Below are 15,519 nucleotides of genomic sequence, written 5' to 3' on the forward strand. Positions count from 1 at the left end.
TTAGTTTTTATTATTTTATTTTTCACTATCTTATCGCATCAGGCTTTAAGAAATATATTTAAAAAGTCATTTATATAAATAAGTAAACAGGTGGAGAGGTAGACATATTAGAATCTTTTCATTATCTAAAAATAATTCTTTCATAAAAAATATCACAAAATATATCCAATATAAATCTTTTTATTTCTTTAATTTTTTTTTGAAAATGTATATGTTCTCCTAAATTGACTTAGCCCATGAAAAATGCTTGTCTTCAAAGGGAATAAGATTATACATATAATAAAAAATATAAATATATATACATAATTATTTATTTTTTTTGAAACGCCTTATCTATATGCACACAATAAAATCGAAAAAAAAGGAAGTAATCCAAAATATGCATTATGCATAATATATATAACACATGAAAACTAACAATATATATATTTTATATAAATTTTAAAATATCTTTTAATATTCTAACACAAGAAAGTGTAAATGAGCACAAAGGATTTATATTCTACATCCAAAAGTGCATTGTATTTTATTCGTAAAGAAAAATGTTACTTTGTCTATTATTCTAAATTTTTTGCTACTCTTATATATGCATATTATGTTAATACTTATTTTTTTGAAAACAATATGATACAATTGTCAAAACGTCATATATTTAGTTCTCCACTTTTTCTATTATTTTTATCTTTACATCCAATGTGCAAATTTTAACGTTTATTTTAAAATCCATTTTAATAAAAAAAATGAGTTTGAGGGGAAGAGGAAATAATATTAACAAATCATCAAAAGGAGGTTTCGAAATAAAAAAAACTCAAACTAAAGAACCACACTTTCAAAATGATATTTCATCATGTAAAAAAAATGTCAAAATACTAGCTACCCATAACAAAATAAAAGACAACAAATTTCTCGACCCAAATAATATCGATACCACTTTAATAAATGCTGATATAAATAGTGTTAGTTATGTGTACAACGATTTAAATGAAAATAAAAAAACTGCGAAATTTAACAAATTTTTAAAAAATACAAATTTTACAAATCCTAATAATGTCAATTATGATGAAAAAAATAACTTTGTCTCGGATTTATTATCTCTTGAAAAAAATAAAACCAATAATAGCCACCGTAATATCACATATTCAAAAAATATCCATCAATATTCCTGTCTTGTTCAGAATAAAAATTTTAAAGTCACCAAAGAAAAGGATGTACCAATTGATAATGATAAAGAAATTCATTCAATTATTTACAATACATTTATAAATAAAAATTTAAAAATAAAAAATAGCAATATAAATTCTGTTACAAATAATACTGACAAATACGAACAAAAATGCAAAAAATATAACGATGTGAGCCTTAATAGTGGAAAAATAAGACCTAACATATCAACTAGCTCAAAATTTGTAAACATAAAAAAAAGTGTGAATAAAAAAAATACTTATAATAATTATAAAAACATATTAATATCACCAATAACTAAAAAAGAATATTCTGATAAGACTTCCAATATAACAGAAACAGACGAAGAATTAACAAATCTATTTAATGATAAATCATTTTTATATGAAAAAATTAAAGTAGAAAAAAAAAATAATAAACATGATGTCTTTACTCAAACAAATATGCAATATGAAGAAGAAAATTTAAAAATTTTTTCAAAATGTATATCAAAAAAAATAATATATCAAGCAATTGTACAAATAACATATGAACAAAATATTCAACAAATAGAATTAGAAAAAATGTCTATTAACTTAAATGATCAAAATAATAAACAAAAATATTATCAGTTAGTAAAATGCCAAAACAATAATTTGAATTTCATGGATAGAATCGAAACAATATCAGGGTATTCTAAAAATTTATTGTTTTATTGTCGATTTTTCAATTTTGTTTTTTTGACTTTGTTATATATATAGACATATCCTAATTGTTCACTATTTTATTATCTTTTCTATTTTTTAGATATATCAGCATTTTTAATAAAATGAAGATATTCGCCAATTCATCTACTCTTATAAATTCGATAATGCAAAATAATATCGAATATGCCAAGAAGGTATTATCAAAACATGCATAATACAAAATACAAATATTTACATGAAAAGTGGGAAAATACTCATTTGTCTTTTGTTTTTATATTTATAAACGTCTTAGATAGAGCAGTTTAAAATCTCTAAACAATTAATATGGGAAAATAATATCATACACATTTTGTTAAAAAAAATTTTATTTCTTTTATTAATAAACAATGTAAGATTTATCAAAAAAATATATAATATTAACGAAACGATAACAAAAACATTAATCAAAGTCTGGTCAAAGTGATCAGTATATACTATATATATTATATATTTTTTTATTGAAAACCGTTATTTCTCTTTTTTTTTATTGGAAACCATTATTTCTTTCTTTTTTTTATTGCAGATTGTCCCATTCTTAGCAAATGAATTAATTGAAGATTCATTTTTAAATATTTATTTATTTAGCCAAAAGGAAAATCATAAAATTGATAAAAAATTATGTGATGAGAAAAATTATCAACATGAAAAGCGTAAAATAGAAAATGGGCATTTTACATTTTGTATGTCTAACGGTAGGCGCACATTCATGTACCTATGCATGCATATAATATATTCTACATTTTTAGTGGTTAATATTTTTTATTTTTTTTACTACAATTATATTTCCTTTTTTCACTTTTTTTTCTTACTTGTTCAGAAAAAATAAATGTTAAAATACCACTGAAAATTAGTGAAAATATGAATATGGATGACGTTTTAAAAAAAATAAAAAACTACATTAATAGAAAACTATCATATTTACAAAAAGAATATGATCTTAATCTTTTATTTATAGAAAAAAATGGAATGAGCATATTGGTTAGTTACAATTTTATATTGCACACTTTAAAATAATGCAAAAGTCTTTTTTAATACACTAATATATTATTCCTTGTACATAACATTTCTTTCATTTATAACTGTTTTTTTCAAAAAAAAAAATTGTGCATATTTTATGATCATATTTTTTTTTTTGTAGAACATAAAAGATTTGTTTTCTCATCAATCTGGAGAATTCAATATTTGTTTAACTGAACGGCAACCAACTTGATAAATTTATAATTTCATATGAGTTGCAAAAATAAATAAATATATCAATTAATCAATCAATCATTTTGTGTTTTATGGGAATATAAAAAAAATCGATAGCCCATTTATTTAGCTTAAAGAATTCACATTTTATAAGTAGCTCAAAATAAATAAAATTAATATATAAACAATTTACCAGTTCGTAGAAATTATTACTATGCAATTATCACATTTAAATTATTCCATTTACTTATTTTCCCCAAACTTATTATAACGGATTTAGAATAAGGAATTATCAATACATAATTTATATAAATTGCTTATAGTGTCGTTTTATAAGGTATTATTGATTGAATTTTATTTCACATATAACACCTTGTATTTTTTATTAAGAAAAAGAAAGAATAGAAATAATGCATATATATAAATACATATATTGTGATTATTATTTATATGATCAATGCCCCCATTTCCTAATTGCACAAAAACGGTATTTTGCATGTTAGTGTATTCATATTCTAATTTATTTTCATAAGTTATATTATCTCACGATATTTTTTTTCAAACAAAAAACCCTGATTAATCTTTTTTACATATTATTTTTCGTAATTTTGTATTATTTTATTTTTTTTAATGTATATAAAATACAATATATATATTTTTTATGTTATTATTGCTAGTGAAAAAATGGCCGCTGCATTCTGACATGTACTGTGAATGTTTATTTTTTATTACTCGTTCATGTTATTTTTATTACCGTTCATGTTTTTTATTAATATTGCGCAAATTTTTATATTATGCTATTGCCACCATTTCTTCCATTTTTTTATTGTATTTCCAGCCATTGCATATAGCTTATTTTCATATATAATGAAAAGGGCGATTTCAATTAATTAATTTTTTCATTTCTTGAATTTTTGTTTACGTAATTTTATATTAAAGATAAAATTTGCAAAAATAATATAAATATTATACACACAACAATATATATAATCGAGGAAACATTCATTCCATCCACAAAATAGAGAAAAGAAAATAAAAAAACAGAAACTATATATTGTAGGGTATACCCTTTTTATAAATAAGTTTTTGCATGCTATATTTCTTTATAGGCTTTTTCAAATGTCACATAATGACGATGACTTATAAGCAAACAATCTAACTGTTTGCATTTTGCTGCTTATTTTTTTTTTTATTTCGATTTAAGCTCATTCTGATTTTTATCATTATTTTTTGTGAAATAATATAATTTTTTAACATTCTATAGTAATATAATAATTCTATACAAAAACCCATCAATATAATGAATTTGAACGAAGAAAATGCAATCACAAAAAAAATAAATTGGTTAAGGCAGTTAGAAGAAAAGAACCCTGAATATGAATTAAAAAGAAGGAATATTTTTCCAAATTATATTTCATTACTTAATAGTATAGAAGAATGCATAAAATTGAAAAATGGATATAAAATGAATCAAATATTAAAACTAACACAAATACCTATATATATATATATTATTGATAATATGAATGAAAATGATTTACGTAAAAAAATAAAAGAAAGAAATTCATTAAAAAGTTTTGAACAATTAATAATTGATCATTTTAATATAATAAAAATATTGTGTAATAAAAATAATATTAATTGGGATATGTTATCAAGTATAAGTTGTAAATTTTTATCAACATTTCTTCAATTATATTGTAATAATTTATGGTTACTTCCCTATTTATTATCTATATGTTCATTTTTAAATAACATTAGCACATTAGCAGATTCATATAATAATAATAAAAATGATATATTTAGTGATGAAAATGAAGATATAAATAATAAAAATAAATATACTATTGAAGTATTAAATTCGATTAGAGGGAAAATTGGGATAGTAAAAGGGGATGCAGAAAAACATGGAGGGTTTGTTATATTAATGCTTCAATCTATTAAGCTATGTATGAAATTAAATAATATGCAAATAACATCAAGTTTTTTAAAAATTATAAATTCTACAGATATTAACTATGCATATATTCCCAAATTATTTATTGTCTTATTTAAATGCCAATTAGGAAAATTATATTTACAAAAAATGGAATATGAAAAAGCTGAAAATGAATTTATTTGGGCTTTTTCAAATTCTCAAAAAAATAAAATAGCTTTTAGAAAAAAAATATTACAAGCCATTATATCTATACGTTTAAATAAAGGGATATATCCACCAAAAAATTTATTAAAAAAATATAATCTTCATATATATATAGATATTATTTATTCAATGAAAAGAGGTAATATTTTTTTATATAATAATGTTATTCAAAATTTTTCCAAATATTTTTTTGAAAATGGATTAAATGAATGTATAGATCAAATACATTTTATTGTAAAAAGAAATTTATTAAAAATTATCGTTGATTGGTGGAATCAAATTATTAAAGATAATCCAAATAAAGTATATAAAGTTCCTATATCTTTATTTCATCATATTTTTATATGGGCAGGGATAACACAACATCATTACTATCTTGAAACATTATGTATTATTACTTCTCTTATTTTATTTAGATATATTAATGCTTATATTTCATATGACAATAATATACTTGTTCTTAGCAAAAATGATCCATTCCCACTTTTATCTCAGCCGCGTGTTAGTCGATAAAAAAGAGACACAAATAAAAAGACTTAGAAGTAGCATTATATTATAAACCTTGTTTTATATAATAAAACTATAGCTTCATTTTAAAAAAAATTATCATGCTGAATGTACTACATTTTATATTATTACTCATTGGTTTTTGTGATATCAATATATTTGTATATAACGAAAAATAGATAACTAAATTCATGAATAAATGATTATATACGCTATTCCAAGTTTTTAAATGAAATGCATTAATATATATACAACTACTTTTTTACATAATTATAAAAAAAAAGACATATTTCATCTGCTTTGTAGGATGGTATATGAATTTTCTCAATTTTTTCAATTTTTTTCCAATTTTTTTCATTTTTTATTATGCTCATTTGTTCTTGTTGCACCATTTAAGTTAAATTCAAACTTTTTAACTAAACATGATTAATCAAAACATGGATTTATAAATATCAATAGATTTATATCTCCATGTTTCTTTATATTACACATTTATGATACATACATTTTGTAACTTATAAGATGCTCTAATATTGAATGCAATGTTTCTTCATTTAATCGAATTAAAGATGGAATAAAATATCTGGCCTCTAAAATAGTTTTAGGTAATAAGTTTACTAGCATAGCTATTTCATATTCATATAACTCACCGATTCTTTCTAAGTTTGTTCTAATATCAACTATTGAGCTTCTATTTTTTATTGTTGCAAATCTGTTTGCATAATCAAAGGATGATCTTATAAGTCTGCAAAATTAAAAGAAAAAAAAAATGTATCACTATCTTTTATTTACACTTATCAAAAATTTTTTTTTTTTTTACGCTTGAGCATCTTCGTTTCTTTTCGAGGTCAGCCTTAATTGATCGCCCAAAATTAGTTGTAATTCACACAAGTTTAAGCATTTGCAATTTTGAAATTCTGAGAAAAAAAATGATATTAATATATCTATGATTTAAACAATATATCAATCTAAGCCATATATATGTTTATACGTACCTGGGCCAAGGTTTAAATCTTGAATATTGCCATGTGAGTTGTTATTTGCCATTAAATTTAATAATACCAAAAAGCTTTATAAAAAAAAAAATTAAAAAAATTAAATAGGAAATGAATAGCTAGCTAACCCAAAATAGAAATATATTAGCTTAATATATTAATACATATTTTAGAAAAAAAAATGTATATAATAAAATGACAAAATTATTGGAAATATTTTAAATGTAGTTACTACTGAAAAAATGCATCACTTTTTAAATAACTATATTAATATAAATTTATATTTTATATTTTCTTAAAATATGAAGGATCCATATTATATGCATATTTTTTATTTCACTATTTAATACCCGATGAAAAAAAAAATAAATAATAAATAATTAAAAGGATATTTTTTTAAAAAATACCATACACCAAATTTGTTATTATCATTACATCGCCACAATTGACATACAATTTTCTTTAAAATGTGATCTCAAAAATATGACAAATATAACCTTATGACATGTTAGGCTAAAGTGGAAAACCTTTTTTTAAGCAATAGTTTAATAGCACTTGAAAAGAAACCATAGCTTTCGAAAAATATGCATATATAATAACTTGCAATATATGGAAAGAAATAAGACTATTTCTATATACTATGCAAAGAACACATAAAGAGACCAAAGCAAAACTTCTTCTATTATATAAAAAATAATAATCATATTTATTTATTGGAAATTTCCATGACTATTTTTCTTATATCCCAAACTGTTCTAAATATTTTTACCAAAGTTGGAATAAAAAAAATATAGCTAGCTATTTATCAATAAAAAAAAAAAAAAAAAATATGAACAATTATTTTACTATTACTATTTCACAAGTCTTATAAGGAAAAAATGTGTAATATATATACTACCTATGTAGGAATAAATTCAATACATTTTATGTTTTTGGAAAATTTATAAGCTCTTTAATATATACCATTATCAGTGCGAATATTGTTTAAGTGTAATAATGTCTAATAAATTATGCGCTCATATAATTCCAAAATATAGTTTTATCTTATATGCACGCATAGATATGCTTATACTTATATAGTCAAAATGACGAGAAAAAAACACACACAACCATAGATAAGTATTATATATATGTATGTTACTTTTAATTAATATAACTATATTGCCATAATTATGTGTAATCTTATAAGGCATTCAAAAGATATGCATGTTTTCCATATATTATATGTTTTTTTTTCCTTTACATTTCTAACCACAAGGTTTATCACAATTTTAATATATTTAGAGAGTATTTATGAAATATTTTAATTTTATTATTTTAAAATTATATTGTTTCATCAAATTTTTATTTTATTTTTTCAAATATTTTCGACTTTTGAAAATTTTAATGTATTTTAAGAAAGAGCAAAGGAAAATGTCTTTACAAAAGTTAAGAAAAGGGAAACATTCAAATAAGAATAACATATTAATTCTTCTATTCTTTACCACGATTTTTGAAAAAAAAATATGTGACTCTAAATATATTATTTATAAATATTTTTCTATTCATATTTCTTTATAAAATTGTGTTTCCCTTTTTCGAAATAAAAAATTATAAAACAAACACAATATTTTTTAGCGATAAAATAATATATAATAAATTAGTAATGATAATAATACATAAAACTTGCCGCAAATACTTATATAAATTTCTTCATATTTATTGGTTAAATATTATTATATGCACTTTTTAATGAAATATATAATAAGTAAAAAAAAAAAAGTCGAATAAAGATAATTTCTCGTGACCTCTACAGGACATACAAATTATATATTTTTTTATATTTCCAAAAAATAAAAAATAAAACAATAATAATATTAACCAAAATATAAATTGAATGAATAACGAATTGAGAATTATGAAAATTGTCTCTCTTCTTTCGCGTTTCTTTATATTTTTTTACATTTCCTAATATTTTTCTTTTCATTTTTTTAGGAATTTGCCGCCTTTTTAATTTTGTAATTAATTTTTTTTATTTGTATATTTATTATATTTTTACTATTTTTTTACTATTCTTTTACTATTTTTTTTACTATTCTTTTAAATTAAAAATATATCCAAACACTACAAGCGCACAATATATATGTTAATATATTTATTGTATGTGTGTATATGAAATATACTATCTAAATGACGCCAATTATATGGAATTCGAAATGTTTTTTTATTTTTGAGATATTTATTTATTTTTAAATTCCTTTAAAAGACGAAGCATATTATCAATTTATATTTTCGAGAAAGAGGGCCGAACATATACAAACTGTGAAAATATATGAATAAGCATACACATCTTTAGTGGCAAAATGCTTATTTGAATAATTCAATTTATCTAAAGGAAGCATCTATACATGATACATATATATATGCTTATTCAATTTGTTACCTTCCCTCCGTTTGTCTAATTATCTATTAATTTATAAACATTCAATCGCGAATTAACATAAAAAAAAAGAGCTATATACATTGCTATGATTTTCAACAAAAATTCAAAAACATAAAACGTGCAGGTGTTATTTAAAAGGGACCATTTAAAAACTGATTAGTCAAAAATAAGTTATTCAGAGAAAAATACAAAACGAAAAATAAAAAGCAAAAAATTATGTGCTATCCCATCGCATGATACAAACAATGGACTCACAACATTTATTTGCTATAATTTGACTTTTATTTATATATTACAATTTTTCGATTTGAATTTTTTTTTTTTTTTGTGAAATCATTTTTTTTCCACACCTATTAAAATGAATATAAAAATTAAAACCTTGAAAAGTTAGCATAAAATTAAGACTAGAAATTAACGACAAACCAGGATGCTTCCTTGTTGAAGCGCTGGAAGTAAGACATACATGATAAGCTAGAATTTAAGAATATTGGAAAAGTTGAAAAAGTTAATAGCAAAATAGAGCAGGCACGAGCACATTTTTTTTCAAATTGAACTGCCTCGTTTCAGATTTAAACCCAAGAAATAAAAAAATAATAACAAAAAAAGTGTGGATTTCTATAACTTATAAACAAAATGGGATTTATAAAGGCCGAAGAATTTGTTAATCATTATATGAGAATAAATAAAGAAATAAAAGAATTATCAGAAAGAAAAAATGAAGAATTTAAATTTAATATTTTTGTTTTTTATTATAATAATATTGATTCAATATGCACAGAGCATATATTACAATTTCATAAAAAATTGAAAAGAGAAATAAATGTGTATAGTTATGGAATAGAAAAAAAAGATGACATTTTTAATTTATTAAAAAAATATGATGATATATATTTAAAAAATAAAGAATATTATAGGGATTATTTTTTTTGCGTTATATTAATTGGAATATGTTCCCATATAAATACAGATACAAATATATATGATGAAATAGGAAATTTTTTTAGTAATATTTTAGATAAGCATTATTCTGCATATTTAAAATTTTATGTTATAGACAATAAAAGGCCATTTCATGAAATTTTTTTAGAAAATTCAAAATGGGATTTAGTAATGAGTGAATCTGAGCATAATGAAGTTATGAGTATATGTCAATCTTTGGAAAAATATAATGATAGTGATATAGATATTAATGAAAATAATCGAAAATTTAAAAATTCAAAAAAAAAAAAAAATTATCAAAAATTATATGATCATTATAATATTGTAAAGGAAGAAAACAAATGTATGTGCTTATTATTATATCCATATATACAATGTATAAATAAAGATGATGCTTCTTCTATAATATTTATTTCAAGCATATCCCTTTTATCATATTTAAAAACAGATCAAATAACACATGACTATTATAATAAACAAATAAAAAATCTATATAATGATATATTAAATATATCTGAAAATAACTTTGTATCTTTTGAACAAGAAAGAGGTTTACTTCCTATGCTTTCATTCATTTCTTTGAATGAAGCATTAGAAATAGATGAACGTATATATATATATGATCATAAAAATGTAAAAAATACATTTAATAAAATTAGAACTATGTGTGATATTGAAAATAAAGAATTTACTGGTAATTTTAGACAATTAGATTTAAAAAAACAAAATGAAATTTTAGTAAAATTAAAAAGTTTAATAAAAATTATAAAACCTATGAACACACTAGGTTGGAAAAGAAGAACTTATTTACTTTATAATAGTGACAGCTTTTATTTTGTTTTAATTCTTATATATGTATATATTAATCGCGATAAAAAAATGGAAACTTATTTATATAACTGTTTAAAAACGTCAGATTTTTTATTTAACATTTTTAAAGATAGATTAAAGCAATCTGAAATATATGATAAACTTATAGAAAATCATTTACATAAAAATGCAGCTAATTATTTAAGTGTACTAATTAAAAAAGTTATGGAAAGTAATAAAAAAGTTGTAAATATTACATCAAATTTTAAAATCTATATAGACATTATTCAAACAGCTAAAAATACATATAGCCATCCTTTTGAACTTAAATTTATTTCAACAATTTTTTCATCATTTCAATCATATTGTACTGATAAATATAAAACATACCATTTAATTGTTTGCCATATAAATGACACAGACGATACTATTCTATATGGCTTTACACCTTTAAATAAAAAAGATTATTGGGTTTTAATTTTTTCAAGAATTGCATATTCAAACTCTGAGCAAATTATGTATGATACAATTTCTGATGTAAATACAATCAAAATTCGAAAAAATGATTTAAGATTTATACTAGATGAAATCAAGCATGTTTTTAGATCTATTATAAAAACAGAAACGAAAAAAAAAATATTAGGAGAAAATGAACTTGACGATATTGAAGAAATATCTGAAAATGACGAAAATAACGAATTTGAAGAAGACTTAATAGGTAGGGATGGTTTTGATGGGGAGTAACTGAAATATGCAATTAATATATCATAATTAAAATTTATAATTGACTGAATATGTATACTTATATATATATATATGACTAGTTTTTCATACCTTCCTTTTTTTGTCATTTTTTGTTTTTAAAAATATCAAAACAAACGTCTCATTTGTTTGAAAATTTTTATTATTTCAAAAAAAAATTACCAATTATAATGCAACCAAAACGAGAGAATTACTATTTGTTTTACCTAATTTTTCAGAGAACACATTATCACTAGTATTAATAAAAAAAAAAAAAAAAAAAAAGAGTCCCTAAATTAACCCCACATCAGTATATATACATATAAATATGTATATATATTTATTTCGTGAAAATTATACATTCTCGAAAAAAATATGGCCAGACTTATAATACCCAATCAAATAATAAAATCCATCTAGCCATTTTAACTAAAAAAAATAGTATATATTATATCTGTGTGCATATATGCCTTTTCGTTTTATTGGCTCTTTTCAGCGTTTCAATTTTTTTAGTGTGTATATATATATATATTATTATATGCACAAATATATCGTAATATATATGAATGTAATGAGAACTATTAGTATGCACAATAATATACATACAGATATATGTGCCTGTAGTAAATGTCTTTATTTGTCAATTTTTTTTAAGTTTAATTAAGGGCTAACAAACTTTACTTTTTTCTTTAATTTTTATAAAATATAAAAAAAAATTATCAGACTTTTAGCTTATGTCTGTCTTTCCCAACTCTCAATAATGATCATATCCCAAGAATAAAAAAAAGAAAAAAAATTGAAAATTGTAAAACAAAGAATTTTATATTATCACTTTTGCTTAGGTTAAAATAAATATAAAAATATTATTAATATATATATATGTTATGTTTATTTTAATTTACATTTCGATGCAGAAATATTTTTTTTTTTATTGCTTTGCCCCATTTAATAAAGAAAGGAAATATTTATCGCATTTTTTTTCAACTTTCGTATAACTCAATATTGCATATATATGTAAACATCCAAACATTTATATTATTAATTCGTATTTTTCTTAAAATTGCTAATTGCACAATAAATCAGTGAATAGCAATTTCACAATTGTATAATTATCCTTTCTTTTTTATTCGTTTCATTATTTTTTATTCCTTTATCACTACCCACTAATATGATGTATATATTATAATTATACAAAATAATAAAATCGAAATTGTTTCAAACTTAAATATAACACTATAACTATATGATTATGATTATCTGTATATTCATTTCTTATTCTTGAAAAAATAATAAATTCACCAAATATTAACTAAATATATATATATTATATTTTTTTTATATAAATTTATTTCATAAATGAGCCAAATTTTTAATGGTAATGGGACTATAGTATGCCGAAATATTCCAACTGATATCAATCAATTTGAAATAACAGAAATATTTAATAAATGTAATAATTTTTTTTTATTATATAAATTAAAAAAGTAGTTTTATTCTTATATGATATATTCACGATTCTTTATTTCATCTTTTTATTTTATAATTTAGATGGTACATTGTTGGGGAATGGAATATATTTTGGGAAAAAAAATAGTAATGTATTCTTTATAAAATATGTTAATTTCAAGGATGCTGTAAAAGCTTATGAAGTAATTTTTTTAAAAGTTTAAATAAACATACATGACCATATAATAAAGAAAATATTTTTTTAATACTTTTCTCTTTTTTTATTTTTCAAACACATTTCATTTATATTCATCTTTTACCAGTGTCTGAAAAGCAAAGCTTCTGAATATGACTTTAAACTAAGTTTGAGCAAAAGCGATGAAATTAAATACAAAGCAATAAAAGGTAGCGAAATAAACTTTTCATTCACTTAATTGTACATTTACATGTGCATAATATAGACAATCACAAAAGTGTTTATACCTCATTTTTTATGTACAAATTTATGAACTTATATTAAATAAAAAATATATGAATAATTAAACGATTACTAATTAGGCTTAATGTAAAAATTTTATTTATAGGGGACAAAAAATCACTCGAACAGTTAAAAAATATTTATAAAAATAACGAACAAATAATAATTACTGAAGAAATGAAAAATGAATTTATTAATGAAATAAATGAGTGTATCCCTGAATTATCAAAAAAAAAACGAGAAGATTCTGAAAAAAAAAAAGATAAATCCTTTATTTTAAATCTATTGACAAAAGTTGATGAACCTCGCGAAAACGAGCAAGACAACAAGTAAGTTAAAATGACAAACATATAAAACAAAACTACAATTGAAAAAAAAATATATATATATATATATCGATTATTTAAAATCACATTTATATACTTATAACACTAGTTATATATATTAAGCCTATGCATACATTATATATAATTTTTCTCATTATATAGGCTAAAAGAGGAACTGAAAAATTATTTAAACTTAAATTGCTTATGTGCATATAACTTTGACGAAAATAATAAGCTTGATAACTATCTTATTCCCACATTCCCAAATTAACTTGTTATCATTTAAATTATTTTCATAAAATAGTTAAAAATATCGATTAATCTAATAATAATTATATATCAAACACATTTAAATTGAAGTTTATTTTTTATTTTTTTGTTCATACATATATGTGCATTTACGCATGTATTATTCATGTAAAATGTCAAAATCATAAATAAACACATATCTAAAAAACATAAAACATGCAAATATGCTATAGGAAATGCATTCCTTATTCTAAATACAATTTTTCCATTTACTTCTACTCGGTCACCAGCACTGTGGATCTGATCATTTGTTTGCTGATATGTCCTGCACAAAATAACGAAAAAATAAAAATTAAAAATAACGAAATAAAATAAATAGCGTGTCATGTAATAAATATAATTATTACGGATCCACTTGTTTTTTTCGTCCTTATCCATAGTGACAAATAAAATATTTCTGTTTTTATAACAAACATTAAACAAATGTATGTCTTCTAAACCCAACTCGTTCGATATTGATTTTATTTTTCTAATATCATCCATTGATGTTAATTCCGTAAATTTGTTTAAGTATAATATCTGTGGCGTTTCAAAGGAATAAAAAAAACAAAAAAATGGTCATCGATATAATTTAAAATAATATATGAACGGCAAGGTAATTGTTCAAGATAATTTGGTGACATGTACATGTAATTAATTTTTTTTTTTGAAATTACTTCGGTTGGTTTTTCCCCTTGATAATATTCAGACTTAAAAGAACAAATGAAATTTTTCGTTAATATCATGTATCTCTTTCTTAGCCTTTTTAAATATTTAGATTGTTTAAAAACCCACCCTTCATTTACTATTTCCATTTTAAACATGCTCAAGAATTAAAAAAAATCAATATAACAAATTAAAAAGCCGTAAGCATGTAAGTATGAATACAAATAAGATTATTCTAACATTCAATAACAAATTGTAGACATATAAAGGCCATTTGCTAAGAATGTGTATATATATACATACATATAGAAAAATAAATATATGATTATTTCATATTTGCTGATAACCAAATAAAATGATATATGCATATATATTATCACTAAAAAAGGACAAAAAAAATGAGAAAAAAAATAATCTCTATTTAAAGTTTGGTTAAAGCTCTTAATTGACAAAATATTAAACTTGCATATGTAATATTAAGTTAAATATTGAATAACTTATAAAATAAAAAGAAAAAAAAAGGTACTTGAACTTTTAGGCACAAAAATGAAGTAATATAATATACTAAAAAACTTATTAAATGGTGGATATCTTAAAGCAAACATATATAAAAGTATACCACTTGGTTATTATTTTATTTGATTTATTGTTAATTTTTTG

At 21.2% G+C, this 15,519-nt stretch overlaps 6 protein-coding genes across 6 annotated transcripts; 4 read left to right on the forward strand and 2 right to left on the reverse strand.

Annotated features, from left to right (window-relative positions):
* Positions 1–740: 740 nt before the first annotated feature.
* On the forward strand, positions 741–3,117 carry PBANKA_0303000 (conserved Plasmodium protein, unknown function; the record flags this gene model as incomplete). Its single annotated transcript, XM_034566130.1, has 6 exons — positions 741–1,852; positions 1,969–2,062; positions 2,161–2,256; positions 2,431–2,599; positions 2,725–2,885; positions 3,046–3,117. 6 exons carry the CDS (start codon positions 741–743, stop codon positions 3,115–3,117), a joined length of 1,704 nt encoding a protein of 567 aa, XP_034419914.1.
* A 1,281-nt stretch (positions 3,118–4,398) lies between these two features.
* Positions 4,399–5,754, forward strand: PBANKA_0303100 (PCI domain-containing protein, putative; the record flags this gene model as incomplete). The annotated part of the gene is made up of 1 exon (XM_034566141.1): positions 4,399–5,754. The coding sequence occupies one exon, from the start codon at positions 4,399–4,401 to the stop codon at positions 5,752–5,754; it is 1,356 nt and encodes a 451-aa protein (XP_034419915.1).
* Positions 5,755–6,240: 486 nt separating this feature from the next.
* On the reverse strand, positions 6,241–6,795 carry PBANKA_0303200 (DNA-directed RNA polymerase II 16 kDa subunit, putative; the record flags this gene model as incomplete). Its single annotated transcript, XM_034566152.1, has 3 exons — positions 6,241–6,493; positions 6,569–6,665; positions 6,744–6,795. The coding sequence occupies 3 exons, from the start codon at positions 6,793–6,795 to the stop codon at positions 6,241–6,243; spliced, it is 402 nt and encodes a 133-aa protein (XP_034419916.1).
* Positions 6,796–9,798: 3,003 nt separating this feature from the next.
* Positions 9,799–11,658, forward strand: PBANKA_0303300 (conserved Plasmodium protein, unknown function; the record flags this gene model as incomplete). Its single annotated transcript, XM_034566163.1, has 1 exon — positions 9,799–11,658. One exon carries the CDS (start codon positions 9,799–9,801, stop codon positions 11,656–11,658), a length of 1,860 nt encoding a protein of 619 aa, XP_034419917.1.
* A 1,353-nt stretch (positions 11,659–13,011) lies between these two features.
* On the forward strand, positions 13,012–14,176 carry PBANKA_0303400 (RNA-binding protein, putative; the record flags this gene model as incomplete). Its single annotated transcript, XM_034566175.1, has 5 exons — positions 13,012–13,105; positions 13,204–13,304; positions 13,425–13,506; positions 13,686–13,908; positions 14,068–14,176. 5 exons carry the CDS (start codon positions 13,012–13,014, stop codon positions 14,174–14,176), a joined length of 609 nt encoding a protein of 202 aa, XP_034419918.1.
* Positions 14,177–14,429: 253 nt separating this feature from the next.
* Positions 14,430–15,017, reverse strand: PBANKA_0303500 (PH domain-containing protein, putative; the record flags this gene model as incomplete). Its single annotated transcript, XM_034566186.1, has 3 exons — positions 14,430–14,479; positions 14,562–14,733; positions 14,871–15,017. 3 exons carry the CDS (start codon positions 15,015–15,017, stop codon positions 14,430–14,432), a joined length of 369 nt encoding a protein of 122 aa, XP_034419919.1.
* Positions 15,018–15,519: the final 502 nt, after the last annotated feature.

The sequence above is a fragment of the Plasmodium berghei genome (assembly GCF_900002375.2).
Source record: "Plasmodium berghei ANKA genome assembly, chromosome: 3".
Classification (NCBI taxonomy): Eukaryota; Apicomplexa; class Aconoidasida; order Haemosporida; family Plasmodiidae; genus Plasmodium; species Plasmodium berghei.